This window comes from Oratosquilla oratoria, chromosome 2 (assembly GCF_046742065.1).
Source record: "Oratosquilla oratoria isolate Oo_2021 chromosome 2, ASM4674206v1, whole genome shotgun sequence".
Taxonomy (NCBI): domain Eukaryota; kingdom Metazoa; phylum Arthropoda; class Malacostraca; order Stomatopoda; family Squillidae; genus Oratosquilla; species Oratosquilla oratoria.
Window position 1 is genome coordinate 42,083,379 of NC_134778.1, and position 27,370 is coordinate 42,110,748.

Sequence of the window (27,370 nt, forward strand, 5' to 3'; positions counted from 1 at the left end):
GATTGAGAATGCCGCCGACTGTGAAATACATGCTGTGATTCATTTTCTTACTGCTAAAGGCGTGAAAGCGGCTGAAATTCATCATCAGATCAATGAAGTGTATGGAGAAAACATTACGAGTGATGGGATGGTGCGGAAATGGGTGAGATTTTAAAGAGGACCGTTCAAATGTGCATGATGAGGAACGAAGTGGGCGACCTTCACTCATTACTGATGGTTTGGTGCACATTTGTACGGCCATCTTTAAAAGCTCTCACCCATTTCTGCACCATCCCATCACCTATAATATTTTCTCCATACACTATTCTGACAATGAATTTCAGCCGCTTTCACGCCTTTAGCAGTAAGAAAACAAATCACAGCGCATATATTTCACAGTCAGCATTCTCAATCAGAGGAGGCATTTCAAATACTCACAAACTTAAACACGGTTAGATGATTATAATTTGTGAGAAAGAAGATGGATGTGTTAGTGTTAAGTGAAACCAAGTTGAAAGGGAGGGGTGATTCTGAGTTTGGTGTGTGTGGCTGGGAAGGAAGGAGGGGCTCTGCTGATAAGTGACAAGATAAGAAAGCACATGGTGGAGTGGAGGGAAGCATCTTCAAATTTAATGAAAGTAAAGGTGAAACTGGTAGTGAGAAAAGTGAAGAGGAAAGGGAGGCTTTTTTTACAGATTTAAAAGAGTGTTTAGAAAGGTTTGGGAGGAATGTAAATGTAATGGTGTTGGAGAATCTAAATACTAGAGTAGGGAATGAGCCAAAAGATGTGGTCACAAAGTTTGGGGTGCAAGATACAAATTGTAGTGGAGAAATGATGTTGGAGATGTGTTTAGATAGTGTACTGTTGATAGCAAACACAGTGTGGAAGAGTCAAGTATAAGTAAACATGGGAAAGTGTGGTGGACAGAGAAGTGGTTGATAGGACATTAATGGATTATGCCATAGTATCAAAAGGATGGATAGGAAGAATTCTGGATGTTTATGTTTTCAGGGGAAAGAGTGGAGTGTCACAGCCTTAATCCACAAGGAGCTACAATGGGAGGGGCAACAAAAATGGTTTTGAATGGGTGTGGTATAGGCATGTTCTAACATGCCCATCCCCTTTATAAAGAGAAAAGACTTTTAGGTCTACACTGTTTAACAAATATAATGTGCTATATTCTCGTCCTCATGGAATGGGTAACCTTTGGATGTCCTACCTTGACTACAGCTTTTACATCACTTACTTATGGGGTAAAAGGGGCATTGAAAAGGAGGGGGAAGTCTGTTAAGGAAGGGAGAAGACAGAAAATAGGGGTGAGTGGAGAATGTTTGCATATAGATGATGTGTTGATGCATGGAAGGGGGGTGGGTGGGGAATGGGGGGTTAGGGAGTGGTTATATATGAATATTTTGATGCAGCCAGAAGGGATTTCTCCTCATCTTCTCTTTTTCTGCACGAGGAGATGGAAAAGGGGGGAGTTGCTGATTAAATGAAGTGGCCTTGCTGCACTGCTTCCGACCTAGGACAATGGGTGAGATGCAGGGATGACCCATCATCCAGGAGGAGCCTTAAAAAAGGAGGGAGGGAGGGATGGTGAATGGGAGTGGAGTCGGTGGGGATAAAATGGGTAGGTGTGGAATTATGCCTTTTGAGTTTGGCTACCTCTCTTGTAAGGGGGGAAAAACCCTTTGGTATACATGTGTGTACTTATGGTTTATGGATTTGTAACCGACTGCCTATTCCATCTCCTTTGTTTCTTGAGATTTCTCTCCACCAAACCTTCCACTTACCACATGGTATGGTTACCCCTTGAACCTTGTCACACCAGCCAGCATAGTAGCGAATGGTCTTCACAGTATATTCAAGGTCGCCCAGTGAGTCGGCAAATATTTTGCCATTGTCCAAGGACTCAAGACTTGCAAGGTAGTTCATATCACGCTCAATCAGGTCACACAGCTTCAATGCAGGGTAAGAACATATGTATGAAAGTAATGGTTGCCGACAAGTCTATCAAAATAAACACCATGCAAGGACAGAGCCTTTATTAGTACGACATTTCACTTGTTACAGCTTTTTCAAGTATATTGTCGTGATACACATGACTAAGATTAGAACTGGGGTAACGGCAGGGGGAGGAAGGTAGGTAGAGGGGAGGGGGTCACTGAATATTAGGTAGGGTTAAGGATAAGATGGAACAATTGGCTGGGTGAAGGATATTAGTTCACAACTGAGGAACAAAAGGAAGAAGAAAATAAGAAGAGTGGGTAAATGTCTATGGGGGGGATGGTTTGGAGGGCAACTAGGGATGGCTTAAAATTTTGTGGATAATGGGTAAAGGAATTAGGTTGGGTGAGATATTGAACATGCCCCTATTTTGTTCAATTGTGTTGGTTCCTTGTATGATGGCTGCTTCCAAACATTTTCTCCAGATCTTGTTAGGTTCATATACTAAAAGTTCTGCCTTTTCCCACTCCATGCATTGGTAGTGACATCATGGCAGACATCATATTGGTGCTCTCATATCAGGATTTTGAGATCACATGATATTTCCCCAATGTAGAATTTTTCACATCCCAAACATGAAATCTGATAAACATCGGCTTTATTGTTCAGTGTTTTACCCATGTTGATTTTCATCCTCATGATGTCTTTAATTGTCTTACTGTCATGACATCAGGGTCAAGAAAGGAGTAGTGATATGCTTCTGCCTTAGGGCACTTAGAATATGCAGTGAAGAATACTTAGAAGTGTGCTGGTATATCAGGGAAACTTAAAATTTAAATTTCCAGACTTCCTTGTAGATGCAGAAAACAGGCCGTTAAGATTCTGGAGGGCCATAGGCAGCATGTCAGGAGAGTCAAATGTGTTGCGTTACCTACCAACCTGACTCGTATTCTAAAACCCACCAACTTGGAAGTAGTGTGCCAGACCAGTAGGACAATTAATTAAAGACATCATGAGGACAAAAATAAACATCAGTAAAATGCTGAACAATAAAGCCTGTGTTTATTGGATTCCATGCTCGAGATGTCAAAAATCCTACATTGGGGAAACACCACGCATCTAAAAACCCTGATATGAAAACACAGATACAATGTCCACCATGATGTCACCACCAACATGTGTGTTGAACACAGGAACAATAGCAACCATTTGATGGACTGGGAAAATACAGAACTTCTAGTACATGAACCTAACAAGATCTGGAGAAAATACTTGGAAGCAGCCATCATACAAGGAATTAACACAACTGAACAAAATAGGGGCATGTTCAATATCTCACACCACCTAATTCCTTTAATACCCATTGCCCACAAAATTTTAAGCTATCCCTGGTTGCCTTCCAAACCGCTTCCCCTCCCCCGTACACATTTGCCCATCCTTCTTATTTTCTTCTTCCTTTTGTTCCTCAGTTGTGAGCTAATGTCCTTCACCCAACCAATTGCTTCATCTTAACCTTTCCTGTTCCCAGACATTTGGTCCACCTTCTCTTTAACTTTCCCTAATATTCAGTGACCCCCTCCCTCCTACCTCCCTCACCCCCCATTCTTCCAGTCTTTATTTAATCTCAGCCATGTCTATGACGACTATGTACTTGAAAAAGCTGTAACAAGCAAAATGTCATATTAATAAAGGCTCCGTCCTCATATGGTGCTTATTAAGAACATGATGTAAGTGCATGGGGTACAAATAATTAATCAATAAGTGATCATCTATAAACTTACACTTGTTCTCACAAGGCAAGTGCAAAACACAATCCCAGATGTACTAAAAATATTCAACCCCACCTACACATAGAAGATTGCCTCCTTAAAGAAAAAAGGAATAACAACCTAACACAGCAAGAAAAAGAATATCTAAAGCAATTTTATACACGATAAATCTGATGAATCAGAACAAGAACTGGAATAAATCAACCAGAAAAAGTTACAGAAAATTTAATAATGGCACAATTAGCCTTCCAGGATGAAGAAAGATCTTGGAATATTCAAATAAAAGCTTTAAATACCTTGACAAGGACAGACATAATATGTTGAAAATAAGATTCTTCTGAATATTAAAAAATAATGGTAAAAAGCCCTTTGTAGCTAAACTACACTCCTGCAGCAATCCCAGTTACCTCATGTACAAAGCACCCTATCAGAGGCTAGTCTCTATCATGAAGATTACTTTCATAACTTAACCAATACCTACACTTTTCAAATACTGTGAATCAAATTATAGCTCCAATCCAACTTACACCTAGATTTTCATTTGTTCCCACAACCTCCGAGGCGAATGTGGCCAAGACATAAAACTGTTGACAAATCAGTCACACAGGTCCACACCATACCTTATGCATAAGTATAGCACGTTGGGAGGCATCCATTGTCCTCCACTGGGAGGTTCGATGGAAGGCTTTGCGTGCTGCTGCCACCGCTTTGTCCACATCATGCTGTAAGATTCAAACATAAATTCATAATGTATGATTGTTTAACATACATTATTATAACACACATAATCACTGTATATACAGCTATTATATTCAAGTCCTACAATATCTGTGTTACCATGTGGTGGAACTATCAATGGGTACCTACAAGTGGTGGTCCTTTGAGATTGACATTAAGAGAGAATTATCTTCTTGCTGCCTGTCTTTCAAAACTCATGACACCTTCACTTCCAATTTCAACTGTATTTCCTCCAATTTTTCATACAATGAGATGACAACTGGTGACTGTTCATCTCCTGCTATTACAAGCCAATGATAGACATGGCCCACACTAATACAACAGGTAACAATCCAATACTTTTTCCTACAGAGATCTATGGGAAGGCCTGAGGACCACTGCCAGCCACACACACTCACATATGGCAGTCAAAGTGACTGCAAAGATTGGAACTCCAGGAGAGAAAAAAAAAAAAAAAAAAAAAAAAAAAATTGTGGATCTCAACAATGAGGGAGTACCTGTGTTGTATTATTAGGGAATGGGAAAGCGCATGGTGTAGTGGGAAGGTGATGAAAAAGGAGAAGGGGAGGGATTATTGAGGAAAATGGAAGACAATGTGGAGGGGGATGAATGGGCCCCAGGCGTCAGAAGGAATGTCATTAAGAGATGAGCAGACAACAGAGGTGAAGTCAAAGAAATTAGTAAAAATGTAAAAATTAGAAATATAGATAAGAGCATCCCTAATGTAATTATACATTTCTTTTTATCAGCTAAGTTTCTTACTATATTCTCCTTCTCCCTCATCACTTTAATAACTGTGTCCTTAGTTTGTTCTTTCATCTGCTGTTCCGTTATACCTCTAAATTCCATTTTATTGTTCTCTTGTACTTTTTTCCAGCCACATACCTCTTTTGCTATGAACTCTTTATTCTCTTTATTACTCCTCTTCAATTCCTCATTCTCATCCTTTACTTCTCTTAACTGTCTTTTTGATTCTTCTATTTCTTTAGTTAGGTTTTGATTCTCCTTCTTTAGTTCTTCAAGTTAATCAACTCTGAGTAATCAACTTTAATTGATTAAACATAACTTCCCAATTTTCATTCATTTTAGTTTCTCCTCTAGACTTACTAGTCGGGGGAGGTTGTCATTTCCTCCATCATTGAATCCATGGAAATAGCTATCTTCACCTTCCCTTACCCTGCTCTTATCTATATTTCTAATTTTTACATTTTTACAAAACTCTTCAACTTCACCATGATCGTGTGGCCGACTTTTGTTGACATGCCACCTGACTTCCCAGAACCAATCTTTCCCTCCTTCATTTCCTTCCATTTTCCTCAGTAATCACTCCTCTCCTCCTTTTTCTTCACCTTCCCACTACACCACGAGCTTTACCCTTCCCTATTAATACAACACAGGTACTTGTCATTGTGATCCTCGAAATTTAAATATATCACCGGAGTCCAAACTTCGCTGCCACCCCGACCGACGTGTGTGTATTTACCTAGTTGTATTCTACGGGAAGGGGAGCTATGCTCGTGGTGTCCCGTCTTCATATCTCGTTTTATCTAGACTGTTTTTAAATTCGTGTATTATTTCTGCACACACCACTTTCTCATCTAAGCTGTTCTTTTTTAGGTCTCTTCTATAACTCACAGTCTTGATTTTCTTTCCATGCCCTCTTGTATCTCTACTATCCCATTTGATTAGATCCTCTCTATCAATAGTTTCTATGCCTTTCATGATTCTATAAATAGTTATCAAGTCTCCTCTCTCTTCTTTGCTCTAATGCCTGTAGCTCAAGTTTTGCTAGTCTCTTCATATGATAGTTCTGAGAGTGTTGGTGCCAATTTCGTAATTGCTCTTTGTATTCTTTCAAGTTTTGTTATACATTTTTTGTACTTGGTGACCACGTCGTCATTGCATACTCCAACCTTGGTCTTATCAAAGTGACTAGTATTTTCTTCACCATTTCTTCATCCAGGTATGTCAATGCCACTTTAACTGTACTTATTAAATTATAAGTTTCTCCAAAAATTTTGTTTATATGTTTCTCAGGGGACATATTCATAATAAGGACTCCCAGGTCCTTCTCATTTTTTAATTTCTTCTCCCAATTTATATGATCTCACTATTCTTATATATATTTTTCCAAATTTCATTATACTACACTTCTTAATATTGAATTCCATCTCCCACTTCCTACTCCATTCCCATACTTTATTGAGATCACTTTGTAGCAAATCACAATCTTCTACAGTGTTCACTTTTTTCAATAATCTTGCATCGTCCGCAAAGAAACTCATAACTTTCAATTCCTTCATCCATATCATTAATATATATAACAAACATTATTGGGGCCAGAACCGTTCCTTGTGTAACTCCACTTATCACTTCATTCCAATCAGTGTGTTTGTCTCTTATCACCACTGTCATTTTTCTTTCATGCAAGAAGTCTTCCATCCACTTCAGCAATGTGCCCTGTATTCCTCCTGCAGTTTCTAATTTATTTAGTGCATGTATTTATTACCTAGTTGTATTTAATTTCTAATTTTCTGCTACTTCCATTGTGTTTTCTATTTCCCTTTTGTTTTTCTCTGCTATGAACCATTTCTTCACTTTCATATTCACTACTCTCCAATAGAATTTCTCTTTTTCTGACTGTTCTTTTCTCGTTTTTTTTTTTTTTAGCTTCTAGTCTTTTTGTTTTCTCCTCTCTTCTCTTTATTCATCTCTTTTTATCCATACCTGTTTATATTGTTCATTGTCTGCTAGTTTCCCTGTTCTTGCTAAGATATTCTCTACTGTCGTTTGTGACCTGAATTTGATCTTAACTGGTCTGGTCTCATCTGTATTATATTTCCCTAGTCTATATATTTCTTCAATTTATTTCCCCGTTTCTTGTCCATCCTCTTGAACTACTTCTAATATATTATTTACTTTTTCCTTTTCCTCTTTTACTCTTGTAGTCCTCTTTAGATTATACTTCTTTTACCCCTAATATAATTATACATTTCTTTTTGTCCGCTAAGTCTCTTACTATATTCTCTTCTTTCATAATTTTAATTATTGTGTCCTTAGTTTGTTCTTTCATCTGTTTCACTATATCTGTAAATGCAGCTTTGTCATTTTCTTGGACTTTACTCTGTAACGTAATATTAGATATTACGTCATATGTGTAATTATGTTATAGAATTGTGTTCCTTTGTATTACATAACTATGTTCATATTTCTTGTCTATGTATGTATTGTAACAATGTTAAGCAGTAACGCCCGTCCACTATATGTAATCTTGCCTACGTGCGGAGAAAGGTGCGCACTCTTGTAGAACAAACAGACAAGCGAAATCCTGAATAGTTCGGAGCGCACAGATTTGACAGTTACTAAATAAGTAGATTGTTCAAGCGAGTCGAGGGTCTTAAAACTACCCATGTTGACGTGTGTTAACTTACCCTCCTCCCCTCCTTTCGCTCACCCGCCCCTTAACCGGAAGTATCCCGCTTCCGGTCCAATGGTATATAAGCGGTGGAAATCGCTCACTCCTTGTCATTTTCTCACATATTGATCTCTTGATAAAAACTAGAAGTTTAGATTCATGAGACGATTGGTGTGAAGTGATCACCCTTTTTGCCTACATTACGTGTCTGATATACATTGCATTACTTTATACTTATATTTGTACTTATTACTTATTTTGATGCATGTTCCTGATCTCTTTGTACTTAGTACCATATTGTATACGTATCTTGTGTTTCTTATTTGAACGATAATTTCCATATTCTTATAATCATGTAACGGTCCCATTGACCCTACTGCCCATTCTTTTTTGTGTTGATTGCCTGTAAATATTTTCCATATTAATAATTTCGTTTACTAGTTTTATCGCTAGTTTAATATTCCTTTCCTGGAATCTTCTTTGTTACCTTTACTTCTAGTCTTACGAATTATCTAGGCCCTGACCAGATAGTTCAGTCCTACAGTGGCTTCTAGAAGTGAGCTGGTTCTTAAGCACTTATCCGTTATACGTAACGTCTCTTCACTAACCAGCCCCGTCCCGTAACAACTCCAACCCAGTGCTTCGTTTGCTATGGACTCTTTTTTTCTCTATTATTATTCTTTAATTCCTCATCCTCATCTTTTACTTCTTTTAACTGTCTTTTTAATTATTCTATTTCTTTAGTTAGGTTTTGGTTCTCCTTCTTTAGTTCCAATTTATCAACTCTTTCCGTAATCCGTGTAAATTGGCTGCACCTAGCCTCCCAATGTTTGGTAATTTTCTCTAGTTTTTCCACTTTCTATTGTGCCGTTCTTATTTATATTTCTGAACTTAATGCTTTTACTGATATTTTCGACTTCGCCTGCGTCGTCTGCAGCTCTCTTGTTGACATTTCTCCTGCCGTCCGGGGGGAACCCGTTTGTCACCTTCATTTCCTTCCATTTCCCTCAGTAATCCCTCCCTTTCTCCTTTTTCTTCACCTTCCCACTACACCACGAGCTTTCCCCTTCCTTATTAATACAACAAAGTTACTCCCTCATTGTTGAGATCGATGAATCTTGAAGTTTTCTTGGAGTTCCAAAGTTCGTTGTCACTTCGACCGACGTGTGTGTGTGTGTGTGTTTACCTAGTTGTATTTTGCGGGGAGGGGAGCTATCCTCGTGGTGTACCGCCTTTGTATCTCGCGGTGTCTAGTTTACTTTTAAACTCATGAATGTTTTTTGCGCATACTATTTCATTGTCCAGTTTGTTCCAAGTGTCCACTACTCGATGTGGAAAACTGTTTTTCTTCAATTCTCTTCTGTAGCTATGTTTTTTTTTCTTTTCTTTCCATGTCCATTTGTGTTTCTCTTGTTACATTTTAGTAAGTCCTCTCTATCAAGTATCTCTGTGCCTTTCATGATTCTGTAGATGGTCAGTAGGTCACTTCTCTCTCTTCTTTGCTCCAGCGTCGGTAATTCCAGTTTAGCCAATGTCTCCTCATATGATAGGTTTGCAAGTGCAGGTGCCACTTTTGTTGCTGCTCTCTGGATTCTTTCTATTTTCTTTATATTCTTTTTGGTACTGGGTGACCACAATGTCGCCGCATACTGTCTAGGCCTTATCAATGTAACCAAAGTTGTTTTTTTATCATGTCTTCGTCCAAGTATGCAAATGCCACTTTTATTGATCTTAGCAAGTTGTAAGCCTCCCCGATAATTTTGTTAATATGTTTATCATTAGACTTAAAGAAAATGGAGAAAAGTGGGAGGTGAGCCAGCTGTTGTTTGTGGACGACACTGCGCTTGTGGCAGGATCGGAGGAGGGATTGAGGAAGTTGGTGACAGAGTTTGGGAGTGTGTGTGATGGAAAGTCGTTTGTGATAATTGCCCCCAAATATTTTTCGGATCCCAGCTTCTTTGCCTCCTTGGTTCCAATTGTATATTTTAATAATATTCTGTTTTTGCTTTTTCCAAACTCCATTATGCTACACTTCTTAGTATTAAAGTCCACTTCCCATTTCTGACTCCAATTCCAGTGTGTGTGTGTGTGTGTGTGTGTGTGTGTGTGTGTGTGTGTGTGTGTGTGTGTATTTACCTAGTTGTACCTAGTTGTATTTTACGGGAAGGGGAGCTATGCTCGTGAGGTCCCGTCTTCATATCTCATTTTATCTAAACTATTTTTAAATTCATGTATTGTTTTTGCACACACCACTTTCTCATCTAACTTGTTCCAACTGTCTATTGCTCTGTGAGGAAAGCTGTTCTTTTTCAAATCTCTTCTATAGTTGTCTTTTTTTATTTTCTTTCCGTGTCCTCTTGTATTTCTGTCATCCCATTTTATCAGATTCTCTCTATCAGTAATTTCTATGCCTTTCATGATTCTGTAAATAGCTATCAAATCTCCTCTCTCTCTTCTTTGCTCTAGTGTCTGTAGTTTAAGTTTTTGTAGTCTCTCTTCATATGATAGTTTTGAGAGTGTTGGTGCCAGTTTAGTAATTGCTCTTTGTATTCTTTCAAGTTTTTTTATACATTTTTTTGTACTTGGTGACCATATCGTTGCTGCATATTCCAATCTTGGTCTTATCAGGGTGATTAGGATTTTCCTCACCATTTCTTCATCCAGGTATGTAAATGCCACTTTGATTGTTCTTATTAAATTATAAGTTTCTCCAAAAATCTTATTTATATGTTTCTCAGGTGACATATTATTCATAACAATGACTCCCAGGTCCCTCTCATTTTCTACTCTTTTTATTCCTTCTTCTCCCAAATTATATGATCCTGTTATTCTGTTTTTGCTTTTTCCAAATTCCATTATACTACACTTTTTTGTATTGAACTCCATCTCCCACTTCCTACTCCATTCTTGTACTTTATTTAGATCTCTCTGTAGTGATTCACAATCTTCTTCAGTTTTCACTCTTTTCAGTAATTTTGCATCATCTGCAAAGAAGCTCATATAGCTTTCAATTCCTTCATCCATATCATTAATATATATAGCAAACATTATTGGGGCCAGAACTGTTCCCTGCGGGACACCGCTTATTACTTCATTCCATTTTGAGTGCTGATCTCTTATCACTACTCTCATTTTCCTTTCTTGCAAAAAGTCTTCCATCCAATTTAGCAATTTACCTTGTATTCCTCCTTCATATTCTAATTTCTTAAGCAACTTCTTATGTGGTACTTTGTCAAAAGCTTTTTTTAGGTCTAGAAATGCACAATCAGCCCATCCATCTCTTTCTTGTATTATATCTATTAGCCTTGAATAGAAACATATTAAATTGGTGACGCATGATCGTCCTTGTCTGAATCCAAATTGCCTTGGATTTAGTACGTTGTTTTTTTTCCAAGTATTTTACCCATCTACTTTTGATAATTCTTTCACATATTTTTGCTATTGTACTTGTTAGAGAGACTGGTCTATAGTTGGTAGGTTCTTCTTTATTTCCTCCTTTATATATAGGTACTATATTTGCTTTTTTCCAATCTTCTGGAACTTTTCCTTCTTTTAAGGAACTGCTTATTATGCTATGTATTTTGTCTGCCAGTTCATTCCTACATTCTTTCAGAATCCAGTTTGCTATTTCATCTGGCCCATGCGATTTTCTGACATCAAAATTACCCAAGTGTGTCAATATTTCATTCTTCGTTACTTCTATTTCTTCCATAGGGGGGACTTTTTCCTTCCACTCAATCTCTTCAGGTTGTATATTTTCCCTCGTAAACACTGATTTAAAATGTTTGTTCATAATTTCTGCCATTTCCATTTCCTCAGTGTATTCAACTCCTCCTTGTCTTAATTTCTCCAAGTCTTGTTTGTTTTTCAGTTTATTGTTTACAAATCTGTAGAATAGTTTTGGTTGATCTTTACACTTTTCTATAACATCTTTTTCATATTTTCTTTTTTCCTCTCTGCACTTTTGTACATATTCATTTCTATAATCAGTATATATTTTCCATTTTTCAGGTCTTCTGTCTTTTTTCCATCCGGTCCAGGCTTTGTCTCTTTTGTCTTTTAACTCCCTACAACTTTTGTTGTACCAGCATTTTACATATTCTTTTTCTTGTTTTTGTCTTGGGACATACTTTTCCACTCCTTTTTTGTAAATTTTTGTCAAAATATTCCATTTCTCTTCCACTGATGTTTCTTCTTTGTATATTTCTTCCCAGTTTTCTTGTTGGAAGAATTCTCTTATTTTATCAAAGTTTGTTTTTTCATACATCATTCTTCCTTTTCTATATTGTTCATTTCTTTTCATATATTTTTCTTCATTAAGTTCCAGTTCAATCAATATGTGGTCACTTTTACCTATTGGTGTTTTATATTCAATCTTGTCCACTATTCTAGGTTCAGATGTAATTATTAAGTCTAGCCTCGATGGTTCTTCTTCATTTCTATACCTAGTGTTCTCTTGTATCCATTGTGTCATTGAATGGTCAGTAATCATCTCAAGTAGAGCATTTCCCCATGAGTCATCACCACTCTTTGCTGTCATTTCTTCCCAGCAGATTTCTTTGCAATTAAAGTCGCCCATCATAACTATTCTTCCTCCGTCTTCCATTATTTTAGTTAATGCTATCTTTGTGTCCTCTAACATACTTTTATATTCACTCTCCTCCCATGAGGCTGTTTTCGGAGGCACATAATTGATCACAAATTTTCTGCTCTTCTTATCTCTGTCTTCCACTTCTATCATAATCATCTCTACTGTATTCTTTCCATATATGACACCTTTCACGTTTATATCCTTCTTAGTCAGGAACATAACTCCACCCCCTTGCTTTTTCTCTCTGTTTCTAATCCAATAATTGTATGCATCATGTCCTACACTGTTGGGTGGTAGTGGGCCTTTTAATTTTGTTTCTACAATTCCCATTATGTCCGGTTCTTTTTCTTTCAAATAATCATTCAGCTCATTCAATCCTGTTATTAATCCATCTATATTTGTGTAAGACACTCTTAGTTTTCTGCCACTTCCATTGTGTTCTCTGTTTCCCTTATGTTTTTCTTTTGTATGTCGAACTTCCTTAGTTTCATGTTCACTACTCTCCAATAGAATCTCTCTTTCTCTGACTCCGTTCTGTTCTCGTTTTTTGTCTTAGCTTCCAGTCTTTTCTGCTTTTCTTCCTCTCTTTCCTCTTTATTCATTTCTCTTTTTATCCATATCTTTTTGTGTTGTTCACTTGTTGCTAGTTTCCCTGTTTTGGATAAGATATTCTCTGCCGTTGTTTGTGACTTGAATTTAATCTTAATTGGTCTGGTCTTGTCTGTGCTATACTTTCCGAGTCTAAATTTCTCTTCGATTTGTTTCATAATTCCTGGCTCATCTTCCTGAACTGATTCTAGTAATTGGCTTACTTTTTCATTTTCCTCTTTGATTCTTGTGGTTCTATCTGTGTTGTGTTTCTTCTCTTCCATTCCTAATATAATTATACATTTCTTCTTGTCTGCTAAATCCCTTACTATATTCTCCTTTTGTCTCATCACTTTAATAACTGAGTCTTCAGTATGTTCTTTCAATTGCTGTTTGACTATGTCAGTGAATGAAATCTTATTTCCTTCTTGGGTTTGCTTCCAATTTTTACTTTCTTTAGCTATTGTTTCTCTGTTTTCTTTACTATTCTTCTTCAATTCCTCATTCTCCCCCTTTACCTCTCTTAACTGTCTTTTTAGTTCTTCTATTTCATCAGTTAAGTTTTTATTCGCCTTTTCCAGTTCTTCCAATCTTTCAACCCTTTTTAAAATGGTGTTCATATGACCTAACCTACTCTCCAAGTCCTCGATCACCTTATCAACCTTCATCTCTAGTCTTGTCAGTCGGGGGGGGTTTGAGTCCCCCCCACTCTCTTTAAATCCCTTGAAAATATTCTCATCACTTTCTGCTATATTGCTCCTATCTATACCTCTAATCTTCACATTCCTATTAGACATGTCATCATCTAACTCGTCTTGGGGTCGTTTGTCTACCTTTCGGCGGCCCGTCAGGGCCATTTCCTCCACCTCCTCATTACCTTCCATTTCCCCAGTAATCCCTCCCCCTCTCCTCTTTCCTTACTTTCCCACTACCTCACGAGCACTTTGCCCCCCCCCTGCAGATACAAAAAGGCACTTCTCTTTGCGTTGGTATCCACAATCTGCACTTTTCTTCAGAGCGTTCGTCAAGCCGTCCGTTCGTTGAAAGTGTGTGTGTGTGTGTGTGTGTGTGTGTGTGTGTGTGTGTGTGCGGCATTGTTTCCTCTCATCTGTTTTTCTGTTGTCAAACGATTCGATTACTTTGTTAAAAATATTAACAATATATGGAAAGAGTGACCCAGGCTGGGTGTATGCCTTGGTTAGGCCCACTCCCCCACCTTAAGAGGGGGGAAGGCCTTCAGACCCTACATGTATGTGGGAAGGACGTGCAATCAAAATACCTTCCAATCTGAAAACTGTACAGTTAATACAACTTGCCTCCCGAATTTCTCCAATCAGGTGGGACAATTTATATATTCACTTCAGGCTGACGTCAATTGCCATTTAAATGAGCGTCAATCCCGGTAGCACAAGTTACAAGCATTCAATCTTACAACTCGGTATATCCTTTGTGTTTTTCTTGCCGTGTTCATTCACCAGAGAGCAGACATTATGCGGGAATACCACTTCGGATTCTGCGAACTGGTTTGATCACGTTTTCTCTATTTACTATTACTGAGTAAAAGAGAACGAGTAATACAGCAGTGACTTTATATTTTATAATGAGAGTAATAATAATAAGTTTATCTGGCAAATCAATATACATGAAGTGCAGGTAATGAAAAGAACACATAGTTCGAAATAACAATTACAGTTGCCAAGGATGAATGCTGCGCGTGAGAATTTGGCTCGTACTGATGTGGTAATCAAAAGGATTTCTCACCATGAAAATAACGACTATAAGTGCACATACTGTTTTTTTTTTTATCTAGTAAATATCCATTATCTGTTTACGCTTATTGTACAGTATCTCTACCAACCTTGATCGCGACCAACACGACGCTGCCCACCCCACCCCTCCCACTCCTCCCAAGCCTGAGACAACCAGGAATTATCATCCCTTATCAATCTCACATCAAAAGACCTTACCTTGCCCTTGGTCAGAAGGAAAAATATTTTTCAAATCCTCACACAAACTTGGCCTGGTGTTTATCAGAATAAAATCTGTAAACGGTCACTGCTGAAGGGTGGCTGATGTTTGAGATACGTGTACGAGTATGTATGCATGCATGCATACACACACAGGCTACATATATACATACATACGCACACAAACATACAATACGTGGCGCAGTGGTTAGAGTTCTCGCCTGCCACTACGGCGGTTCGGGTTCGAATCCCGCCCAGGGCTGAAATAATTTCAGTATCGCTGCGCTGCGGGTTGTTACTCAAACTCTCGTGGACGGAGAGTTGGGGCGTGCGTGCGTGTAAGCTCACAGTATTACCCAAGATTGGTCATGTACGAGCTCTGAGCTCTCATCCGGACGGTTAATAACTATCGATCATGAGTCCAACACGTGATCCAAGACAATGGTGAATCACATGGATTGGTTTATAAAGTACATTGTATCTCCAAAAGAAAAACAGCCGAGTCCTCATATACTGTAAACTCCAGAAATTTCATCCTCGAGTCAATGAGCCCCTAACCTAGATCTGACCGTTCTCAATGTCACTGGGTAAGCTACCTGGAACGTCCTTTCGCTAAACAATCCTCTGTAAGGGGGAACCGTCCTAGCCTCCCGATGGGAGTTTGTGACTTTAAACCATATTATATGTGTGTGTGTGTGTGTGTGTGTGTGTGTGTGTGTGTGTGTGTGTGTGTGTGTGTGTGTGTGTGTGTGTGTGTGTTTGTTTTTTATCAATTTATTACGCCTAAGGAGCGTCAAACCTAGTACAAAAGTGTAGCTATTTACAGAGTACTAGTGACACACAGGACACACTCGAATCATAACTGAAGGAATTATTTGTAGTTTATCACCCACTAGTGCGGGTGATACAAAAAATATATACAGTGATCACCTTCTGGCAAATATTTACATATATTAATAAGTAATCGTCGATGAGGTATCAAAGTTGTTGGCATATAGGTTGTAGCGCAGCCTGCACGATGTGTACCTCGGCACCTGTCTGGTCTCACCCGTCTACACCGTGCGGTAGCCGGGTTTGCGTCGGGCACGCATAACATTGTGTCGTCTCACCAGAAGTTCGCTGCGTCTGTATGCATGTGGAAGTGGAAGGACGTTCTTGTGGTGTTGGATGGTTACACTTGAAGTCCTCTCAGCATTACCACGGTGACGTGTAGGGAAGTAGGTGGCTTATCGTACCATCCATTTGTAATAGGGCAATAGTAGTAGCAGCTGGTAGATCCATACTACAGTGTGTGTGTGATGAAGGTGGAAAAAGAAGTCATGGGTCTAGTTCCGAGTTTCTGATTTTATTCCTGACCGTTTCGCTCTATGCTTCTTCAGAGGAATGTGACTCCGGGGTGAAGCTGGCGGTATACATAGTAAGAATAGGGCCGCGTTCCCTCCTTGGAGGTGGGCCCCGATGTGTGTGGAATGTTGACCGAGGGTGTAACAGTGTAAGTGGAATGAGTGGTGTAAAAAATGTGGAAAACCCGAAAAGTGTCAAGATAAAATAATAAAATAATATAATGTTAACATATCCAGACAAAATGAAATAGAATAAAATAAAAATGAAAACAATGTGATAATTTGAAGTGATGTGACTTCCTTTGGCATCACATCACATTGTTGTATGACATAAGATATTATAAAAAACATTAATATTGATACAATTTTACATATGTAAGTGAATAATAATATAAATAACATATCCAGACAGAATGAAAATAATACTAATGTGATCATTTGAAGTGGTGTAACGTTCTATATGACATCGTATTTGTTGACATAAGATATAATCTAATCAATAATATAATTTTTTCACATAAAATAATGCAATATAAACAAAAATTTATTATATTTTATGTCATACAACAAATACGATGAGATTTATTTATTTATTATTTTCATTATGTTTCATTTTATTGTTTAAAACATCTATGGTGCAATAGCTACATCACAAAAAAATGTAAATTATTGTACACTGTATTAAAATTGTAAATTATTGTACAACAAAACGGAGCCCATCTCAAAGGAGGGAACGCGGCCCTATTCTTCCTATGTATATCGCCAGCTTCACCCCCAGTCACATTCCTCTGAAGAAGCATAGCGCGAAACCGGTCAGGAATAAACTCAAAAACTCTGAACTAGACCCGTGACTTCTTTTTCCACCTTCATCAACTTATCACAATGTACCAGCATATAATTATGTGTATATATATATACGTACATACATACATACATACACACACACACAAGAGTGACCACTAGGAAAGAAAAACTAAAAAATCAAAGATTTTTCGTATATTACATCTTCAGTGCTATATAGCCTTTGCTTCGTTTAGTTTTTCTTTCCCAGTGATCACTCTTGCATAACAGAGCACAAATTACCAGTGTTCTTATTAGCATATATCCATACTTACATGGTTCAACAATACATTCTCGACCGCAAATTATGCGATCTGGGTTCGACCCCCGGCCAAGATTGAATAAATTTCAGCACGCAGCACTGCGAGGCGGTACTTAATTTCTGATGGGCAACGATTTTTTTTTTTTTTTTTTCACCATGGTCTTGGATCACATGATCGACAGCTATTTCCTTCCCGGAAGGGAGCTCAGAACTCGTATATGACCAGTCTGGAGGCGATACTGTGACCTTACACGCGCACACACCCCCAACTCTCCGCCCACGAGTTGGAGTAACTGCGCAGCGATACTGAAATTATTTCAGCACAGGGTGGGATTCGAACTCGGACAGCCGCAGCGGCAATAGAGAACTCTACCAACTGCGCCTCGAGTGTGTATTACCTAGTTGTATTTACCTAGTTGTATTTTCCGGGAAGGGGAGCTATGCTCGTAGTGTCCCGTCTTCATATCTCATTCTATCTAAACTATTTTTAAATTCATGTACTGTTTTTGCACACACCACTTTCTCATCTAACTTGTTCCAACTGTCTATTACTCTGTGAGGAAAGCTGTTCTTTTTCAGATCTCTTCTATAGCTGTCTTTCTTGATTTTCTTTCCGTGTCCTCTTGTATTTCTATCATCCCATTTTATCAGATTCTATCAATAATTTCTATGCCTTTCATGATTCTGTAAATAGCTATCAAATCTCCTCTCTTTCTTCTTTGCTCTAGTGTCTGTAGTTCAAGTTTTGCTAGTCTCTCTTCATACGATAGTTTTGAGAGTGTTGGTGCCAATTTTGTAATCGCTCTTTGTATTCTTTCAAGTTTTTTTTTATACATTTTTTTGTACTTGGTGACCACATCGTTGCTGCATATTCCAATCTTGGTCTTATCAGAGTGATTAGAATTTTCTTCACCATTTCTTTATCCAGGTATGTAAATGCCACTTTGATTGTTCTTATTAGATTATAAGTTTCTCCAAAAATCTTATTTATATGTTTCTCAGGTGACATATTATTCATAACAATGACTCCCAGGTCCTTCTCATTTTCTACTTTTTTTATTCCTTCTTCTCCCAATTTATATGATCCTGTTATTCTGTTTTTGCTTTTTCCAAATTCCATTATACTACACTTTTTAGTGTTGAACTTTATCTCCCACTTCCTACTCCATTCCCAGACTTTATTTAGATCACTCTGTAGTGATTCACAATCTTCTTCCGTGTTCACTTTTTTTAATAGTTTTGCATCATCTGCAAAGAAGCTCGTATAACTTTTAATTTCTTCATCCATATCATTAATATATATAGCAAACATTATTGGGGCCAAAACTGTTCCTTGTGGAACACCGCTTATTACTTCATCCCATTTTGAGTGTTTGTCTCTTATCACTACTCTCATTTTTCTTCCTTGCAAAAAGTCTTCCATCCATTTAAGCAGTTTGCCCTGTATTCCTCCTTCAGTTTCTAATTTCTTAAGCAACTTCTTATGTGGTACTTTGTCAAAAGCTTTTTTTAGGTCTAGAAATGCACAATCAGCCCATCCATCTCTTTCTTGTATTATATCTATTAGCCTTGAATAGAAACATATTAAATTGGTGACGCATGATCGTCCTTGTCTGAATCCAAATTGCCTTGGATTTAGCACGTTGTTTTTTTTTCTAAATACTTTACCCATCTACTTTTGATCATTCCTTCACAAATTTTTGCTATTGTACTTGTTAGAGAGACTGGTCTATAGTTGGTAGGGTTTTCTTTATTTCCCCCTTTATATATAGGGACTATATTTGCTTTTTTCCAATCTTCTGGAACTTTTCCTTCTTTCAAGGAACTGTTTATTATGCTATGTATTTTGTCTGCCAGTTCATTCCTGCATTCTTTCAAAATCCAGTTTGCTATTTCATCTGGTCCATGCGATTTTCTGACATTAAGATTACTCAAGTGTTTCATTATTTCATTCTTTGTTACTTCTATTTCTTTCATAGGAGGGACTTTCTCTTTCCATTCAATCTCTTCAGGTTGTATGTTCTCCCTTGTAAACACTGATTTAAAATGTTTGTTCATAATTTACACCATTTCTATTTCCTCTGTGTATTCAACTCCTTGTCTTAATTTCTCCAAATCTTGTTTGTTTTTCAGTTTGTTGTTTACAAATCTGTAAAATAGTTTTGGTTGATCTTCACATTTTTCTATGACATCTTTTTCATATTTTCTCTTCTCCTCTCTGCACACTTGTACATATTCATTTCTATAACAAGTATATATTTTCCATTTTTCAGGTCTTTTGTCTCTCTTCCATTTGGTCCAAGCTTTGTCTCTTGTCTTTTAACTCCCTACAATTTTTGATGTACCAGCATTTTACATATTCTTTTTCTTGTTTTTGTCTTGGGACATACTTTTCCACTTTTTTTTTTTTTTTTTTTTTTATAAATTTTTGTCAAAATATTCAATTTCTCTTCCACTGTTGTTTCTTCTTTGTATATTCCTTCCCAGTTTTCTTTTTGAAAGAATTCCCTTATTTTATCAAAGTTTGTTTTTTCATACATCATTCTTCCTTTTCTGTATTGTTCATTTCTTTTCATTTATTTTTCCTCATTTAGTTCCAGTTCTATCAATATGTGGTCACTTTTACTTATTGGTGTTTTATATTCAATCTTTTCCACTATTCTAGGTTCAGATGTGATTATTAGGTCTAGTCTTGATGGTTCTTCATTTCTATACCTAGTGTTCTCCTGTATCCACTGTGTCATTGTATGTTCAATAATCATCTTGAGTAGAACATTTCCCCATGAGCCGTCTCCACCCTTTACTGTCATCTCTTCCCAGCAGACTTCTTTGCAATTAAAGTCGCCCATCATAACTATTCTTCCTCCATCTTCCATTATCTTATTTAATGTTATCCTTGTGTCCTCTAACATACTTTTATGTTCACTCTCTTCCCACGAGGCTTTTTTTGGAGGCACATAATTTATCACAAACTTTCTGCTCTTCTTATCTCTGTCTTCCACTTCGATCATAATCATCTCTACTGTATTCTTTCCATATGTGACACACCTCCCGTTTATATCCTTCTTAGCCAGGAACATAACTCCACCCCCTTACTTTGTCTCTCTGTTTCTAATCCAATAATTATATGCATCATGTCCTACACTGTTGGGTGGTAGTGGACCTTTTAATTTCGTTTCTACAATTCCCATTATGTCCGGTTCTTTTTCCTTCAGATAATCATTCAGCTCATTCAATCCTGTTATTAATCCATCTATATTTGTGTAAGACACTCTTAGTTTTCTGCCACTTCCATTGTATTCTCTGTTTCCCTTTTGTTTTTCTCTAGTATGTTGTATTTCCTTACTTTCATACTCACTACTCTCCAATAGAATTTCTCTTTTTCTGACTGTTCTCATCTCGTTTTTTTTTCTTAGCTTCATGTCCTTTAATTTTTCCTCCTCTTTCCTCTTTATTCATTTCTCTTTTTATCCATACATTTTTATAGTGTTCACTTGCTGCTAGTTTCCCTGTTTTTGTTAAAATATTCTCTGCCGTCGTTTGTGACCTGAATTTAATCTTAATTGGTCTGGTCTTATCTGTACTATACTTTCCGAGTCTAACATCTCTTCAATTTGTTTCACGATTTCAGGTTCATCTTCCTGAACTAATTCTAGTAAACTGCTTACTTTTTCTTTTTCCTTATTGATTCTTGAAGTTCTATCTAGGTTATGTTTCTCTTCCATTCCTAATATAATTATACATTTCTTTGTATCTGCCAAGTCTCTTACTATATTCTCCTTCTGTCTCATCACTTTGATAACCGAGTCTTCAGTTTGTTCTTTTATTTGCTGTATAATTGTCAGGAAATGCAACTTTACTGTTTTCCTGTATTTTTTCCAACCCTGTGCTTCCTTTGCTATGGCCTCTTTGTTGACTTTATTATTCCTCTTTAATTCTTCATTCTCCTCTTTTACTTCTTTTAACTGTCTTTTTCATTCTTCTGTTTCATTAGTTAAGTTTTTGTTCGCCTTCTCTAGTTCTTCCAATTTTTCAACTCTGCGCAATTTTAACTACGTAACCGAACCTGTTTTCCCAATGTTCGGTTATCTTATCAAGTTTCTCCTCTAGTCTTGCCAATCGGGGGAGGTTGGTATCTCCCCCACCCTCTTTAAATCCCTGGAAACTACTATCATCACCTTCCACTGTGCTGCTCTTATCTATACTTCTAATCTTTACATTTTTGTTGATCCCGTCGTCACCAAAATCATTATTGTCGGTCCGCCTCTTGTTTACTAGACGCCTGGCCTCCTGGACCATGTCCCTCTCTTCCTCATTTCCTTCCATTTCCCTCAATATTTCCTTCCCTATCACTCCCCCACTACACCACGAGCACTCCCCTTCCCTATAAATAAATAAGGCACTTCCTGGACGTTGAGATCCACGTAGATTTTCCTTTTTCTTCGGTACACTAATTCCCGCCGTCCATTCGACGGAAGTGAGTGAGTGTGTGTGTATTCACTTGGTCTTTGGATCACGTGTAACCACAGGTGTGTGTGTGTGTGTGTGTGTGTGTGTGTGTGTGTGTGTGTGTGTGTGTGTGTGTGTGTGTGTGTGTGTGTGTGTGTGTGTCTGTCTTTGTCTTTTAGGTCAAAATATTACCCATAAATAGGGACATTTGAGCAGAGCTCTCATCCGGAAGGATAATAAATGTCGGTCACAAGTTCAACACTTGATCTAAGACCGTGGTGAATCACACACACACCAGTTTCCGTACATCTTTGTACAGAAGGAATTCCCCGATTTAAATCGAAATATATGCTAGATTTTATTATTTCTCCATATTGTGTGACTTGCTTATATTTATCTAATCGTTATTACTTGTTGTTCACCAAATACGTGCAGTCAAGTACGTTTCTTGTAGTTGGGGTTACAACAACAATGAACAACTTATGTCAATGAAAGTAAGAGCTATTTTACCTTGCAAGCAAGTCGGCACACCAATCACTATTGATGTCTTCCCAAATGTATTGCAAAATTCATACATTCTAGATTCCTCCAGGCTCCAAATAGCTCATATCGAATATAAGGGCTCCACAAACAGTTGGCAAAAATCCTTTACCATCCGTGCAAATTGGAGATATTCCCCCCATCTGAGGACTGTGTGATAAAATTGTCGTCTTCGTACAGTGTTTCCTGTGACATAGTTGTTGTTATGTCTAACCTTTATACAAAAGCCGCCTTCCAGGTTTTCGAACTTGCTAGCCGCTGTCTACGGGTATTATTTGTTTGTTTTTATTATTCGTTTGATTATCACTTAATATTATTTACCTGTAAATTTATTATTATTTACTATTTACCTGTTTGTTTATTATTAAACTATACCTATGCATTTTATTTTATTCATGATCATTTAAATTATATATTTTTCTTTTTCGCATCCGACCTAGTTATGGACCAAAAGGTCTCCTGTCGGCATGCTCCTTTGTAAGATATTACTTATGATTACATACTATCGTTACGGTCATCCTAATTCCTCTTAGTTTGTCCCCCATATGGGCTACCGAGTACTGACAACACACGTTTTATGCAGACCAGAGCCATGAAGTAGTATGATCGGAGAGAAAGCTACTAAAAAATTAATACTGATCACTTTTAAATTCAAATGTCCTTGCTTTCAGTAAACTTCCTTTTCTCAGGCAACCTCATGACTAGACAACTTTGGTGCGATAGTCCCCATTCAGAACTGCTGGTTATTAAGGAAATATACTCCTACTTTGAGTCCTTGTTGCTGGCGGGAAGTGTGTGCTAGTGTGTGTGCGCGAGGTAGGGGGCCACACGTTATTCCTCACCTTGTCCGCCTCAGACACTCTGCAGATGACATCTTCAGTTGATGGGTTGATCACCTCGAATTCCTTCCCGCTCTCTGCCGCCACGAATTCGTTGTTGATGAAGAGCTGCGTTAAACAAAACATAAACAAGTAAATAATTTATATAAATAAAATAAGCAAGAATCAATAAATAAACAATATTTTTTAATGGCGAGAGGGTTCTCCAAGGGGTAATGAAACAGTGGAGCCACTACTAGGAACAAGTTACAAGTGAAAAAAAGCCCAAATGCCAAAGGGTCGTTTCGCAATGGGTTTGGCCTTTTCAGTGGGCAGTTTCCCACAACTGAATGAAATCACCTATAACCAGACAAAGACAAATTCCTATTGCCAATTGAAGGATTAGGCAACAATCAAATGCTTATAGTGAGGACAGTAATTATGGAACGAATTGCTAGTAGCAGCGATGTTATTTAAACCAAGGTCTAAATATACAGGTCAGACCGTTTACATTCTTCTGCGCAGCTTCTGACGTCATTTGGCTGAGTCCATTTTCTCTTTGTGATACACTGAAGAAAACTGTGAAACGCCAAGGAAGACAGGAACTATAATATTTTATATATTATATATATATATATAATATATATATATATATATATATATATATATAATATATCATATATATATATATATCATATATATTATATATTCATATAGACAGGAACTATAATATTTTATATATATTTATATATATATTTTATATAATATTTGTCAATATAACTAATTGCGTGGAGCAAAGCGAGCGAAGGCAACGTCATTTTCCAACGACGGACCAGCTTCAACTGACAGCTATAGGACCCGCTAACTCCACTTTGAACAGCCAGGTGACGTTCACGGGCCCGCTGCGCCAACTCCCTCGAAATTCGGTCGGAAGTGGTTAGACCTTATATTCTTAGATCTTGATTTAAACAATCAGGCCCGACCGTCGCGAAGCTACCACGGGTTCCTCTGAGAGCGAGTCCCACGCGTTACTACTTCGCAAGGCAATAACGAAGCTTTTAATTGCTTCGCCGTTGTCATTACTATGGAATAAATCGCTAGTAGCAGCGATGTAATTCAAACAATCAGGCCCGGCTGTAGCGGCGCTTTGAACGCGGGTTCCCCGAGCGCGAATCCCACGCGTTGCCCACCTGCTTTCAAAACTTCGCGACGTCAGGGCCTCTTTGAATTACATCGCTTCTACTTGCGATTTGTGTCAACGCATATATACCCTGTAAATTGGTCAAGCTCTCTCGAATACTAGACAATTTGTTCCGGCAAGGGCCAGGCAATCCCATTCACTTTCAAGAACCTGCGTTCCAAAAATTAGACCGCACCTCGATTAACCTTTTCAGGAATTTCATTTAGCAAACGCCAGACTATTCAACTCCCGAGAAACTTCTGGTTATGAAGAGTTTAAGAAGATGCTATCTCGTTAAGACAATATCGATTTACGTGTTGACGACAATGTTCTGGCTAGCAACAGACGATCTATTCACCTCAACTATGACACCACAGGATTTCTCCGGTTCATTCTTTCCCCATTAAGGAAAAAATAATATTTAAAATTTAAGTTTACGAAGTCTGTCCTCACACAGACAGGGCCATTTGCATTTTAGGCCCACGGACAATAGTGCTCTCGCCCCCGCCATGCCTACCTTTACAACCACTCACTGGAATAATAACATAGTCGATAAAATAAAGCATATCATGAGTAAGACGCATGTTAAATATGCATTTTCTGTAACAAATATATGTGGCAACATGCCACAACTGCAGTGTCCCCTTAACGCATATAGCTTAGTATAATTAAATGATTAATCTTGGGCAAAATCATTATGTGTCAATTATAATCAAAATTGTATATTACAAATATTGTTGTCACATACAAGGATAGCCCTTATATTGTAAAAAGTATTTATAACATTATTTGCATAATTTGCACAAAGCATTAAAATATTCATTGTGTATAATTTATGTCATGATGGACGGGGAATGGAATAATAATCTCAGAGAAAAATAAGATTTCCTTTCATCTTTCTTACTGAATAAAACTAATTCCCATGATGTAATAACTAATCACAACAAACGGTGACCCTTTGGAGTGGACAAACAGCGCCACCAGACCCAGTCGCCGTCTGCCGCTTCCTGAAATGCACCACAGCGCAGCTTCCGCCTCGTGGATTACTACCCCTTTACCATGATGTAATAACTAACCACATCATTTGGTGATCCCTTGGAATGGTCAACCAGCGCCACCGGTCCCAGCCGCCGCCTGCCGCTTCCTGAAGTGGACCATAGCTCAGCTTCCGCTTCGTGGAGTGGACTACCAGCTCCCCCAGCCTCCGCCTGCCGCCCTGGCCGCCGCAGGTCCGACGCCCTAACCATCATAGACCAGCCTGTTCCTACCTCAGCGGATGTGGTTCCTATGCAAGAACCACCCATCGACCCACCCCAGCAACCTGCAACCCTATCTGCCGTCAATGCCTTTCATGCACCACCTTTCCTCAATCACAACCCGACTATGAGGTTACATTCTAGAATGTAATATCAAGTCGTCGCGCATCTCTACTAGCCTCGCCAAATTCAGCAACGCCTGCTCCATTCTCCCTCCGGACGTCCTTTCTCGTGTATCTGACGCTATCTGTTCAGCGTTAATATCAGATACTCCGCACGAGGACTTAAAGGACGCTATCCTTGCCAGATTCCAGTCATCCGTCGCTACACGCCTTCAAGAGCTCCTCTCTAAGGAAGAACTAGGTAACGGGAGACCGTCAGACCTACTACACCGCATGAGGAACCTCCTGGCAGACAAGTACGACACGTTCGACAAGACCCTTTTTCTCCAGTTGTTCTACCAACGTCTGCCCGCCACTATCCAGCGTAGCCTCTTCACTGTGAAGGACCAGCTTCCCGTGGAGAAACTCGCCACATTCGCCGACGAGCTCATCGAAATTGTTTCTTCGCCCTCCGTCTCAAATAAGACAAACCCCCTCTACGAGCGCCTCGTCGACATGGTGGTCCAACTCACACTTGCAAGTTAGCGAGCTCAAGGAACAAGTTCAAGCAGCAGACCGCCGTAATTTTTCCCGCAGTTAACGTTCCAGCTACACACCGAGATCCAAGAGCACGGTATGTTACTACCATACCCAGTTCGGTTCCAAGGCACGCAAGTGTAACCAACCCTGCGCCTTCCCCCATTTCCCCACTTTAAACTCCAGCGGCGAACATTAGAGGTGCATAATGTTCGCCCTTCTTCTTCACAACTCCTGTACATCAGAGACCCTCTGACGCGCCACCTATTTCTTATTGACACCGGTGCTACAGTAAGCATACTTCCCGCTATAGCCAGTTCAAGAATGTTACCACCACTCACTTCCCTCTACGCAGCTAACATGAAGATCGACGTCTTCCGGAAATCTACCTTAACCTTATCCCTCAACCTCCGTCGTGCCTTTGAGTGGACGTTCTACGTCGCCGACGTATCTCAACCAATCCTCAGAGCCGATTTCCTCAACCACTACGGTCTTCTCGCAGACATGCAGCTACCTCGCCTCTACGATGTCTCAACGCGCCTCTCGTCCTACGGCCACGCTCGACCTGGCGTTAGCACCAGCATCTGTCACCAGTCAAGACACCCCTTTTGCTTCCCTACTGCACCAGTTTCCCACCCTCACTCAGCCACATCCATGCACTCCGCCGATACGTCACCACGTCGAACACTGCATCGTCACTTCTGGCCGCCCAACCCACGCCAAGCACGACGTCTCGCATCCGAACGACAACGCATCATCAAGGCCGATTTCGAGTCCCTTATGCGTCAAGGGATCATTTGACCCAGCAAAAGCAAATGGTCTTCAGCGCTTCACGTCGTACCTAAAAAGAGCGACGATTTGCGACCGTGCGGTGACTACCGTGCACTGAACTCCTAAACTGTCTTCGATCCCCAACATCCAAGAATTTGGCTCCCAGCTCTTCGGCTGTACCATCTTTTCTACGGTGGATCTTGTGCAAGCCTTCCATCAGATCCCTGTCCACCCCGATGACATCCCGAAGACGGCCATTACCACCCCATTTGGCCTCT

The 27,370-nt window shown here is 38.9% G+C and overlaps 1 protein-coding gene across 1 annotated transcript in view; it reads right to left on the bottom strand.

The window, feature by feature from the left end:
* The window catches only part of LOC143038575 (aldehyde dehydrogenase 1A1), a 64,356-nt gene that overhangs the window by 24,748 nt on the left and 12,238 nt on the right, over positions 1-27,370 (bottom strand). The window contains exons 2-4 of the mRNA XM_076207960.1: positions 23,272-23,376; positions 4,317-4,418; positions 1,774-1,939 (exon numbers count right to left, since the gene is read on the bottom strand). Coding sequence (XP_076064075.1) covers positions 1,774-1,939; positions 4,317-4,418; positions 23,272-23,376 — 373 coding nt within the window. The remainder of the gene's footprint in view (positions 1-1,773; positions 1,940-4,316; positions 4,419-23,271; positions 23,377-27,370) is intronic.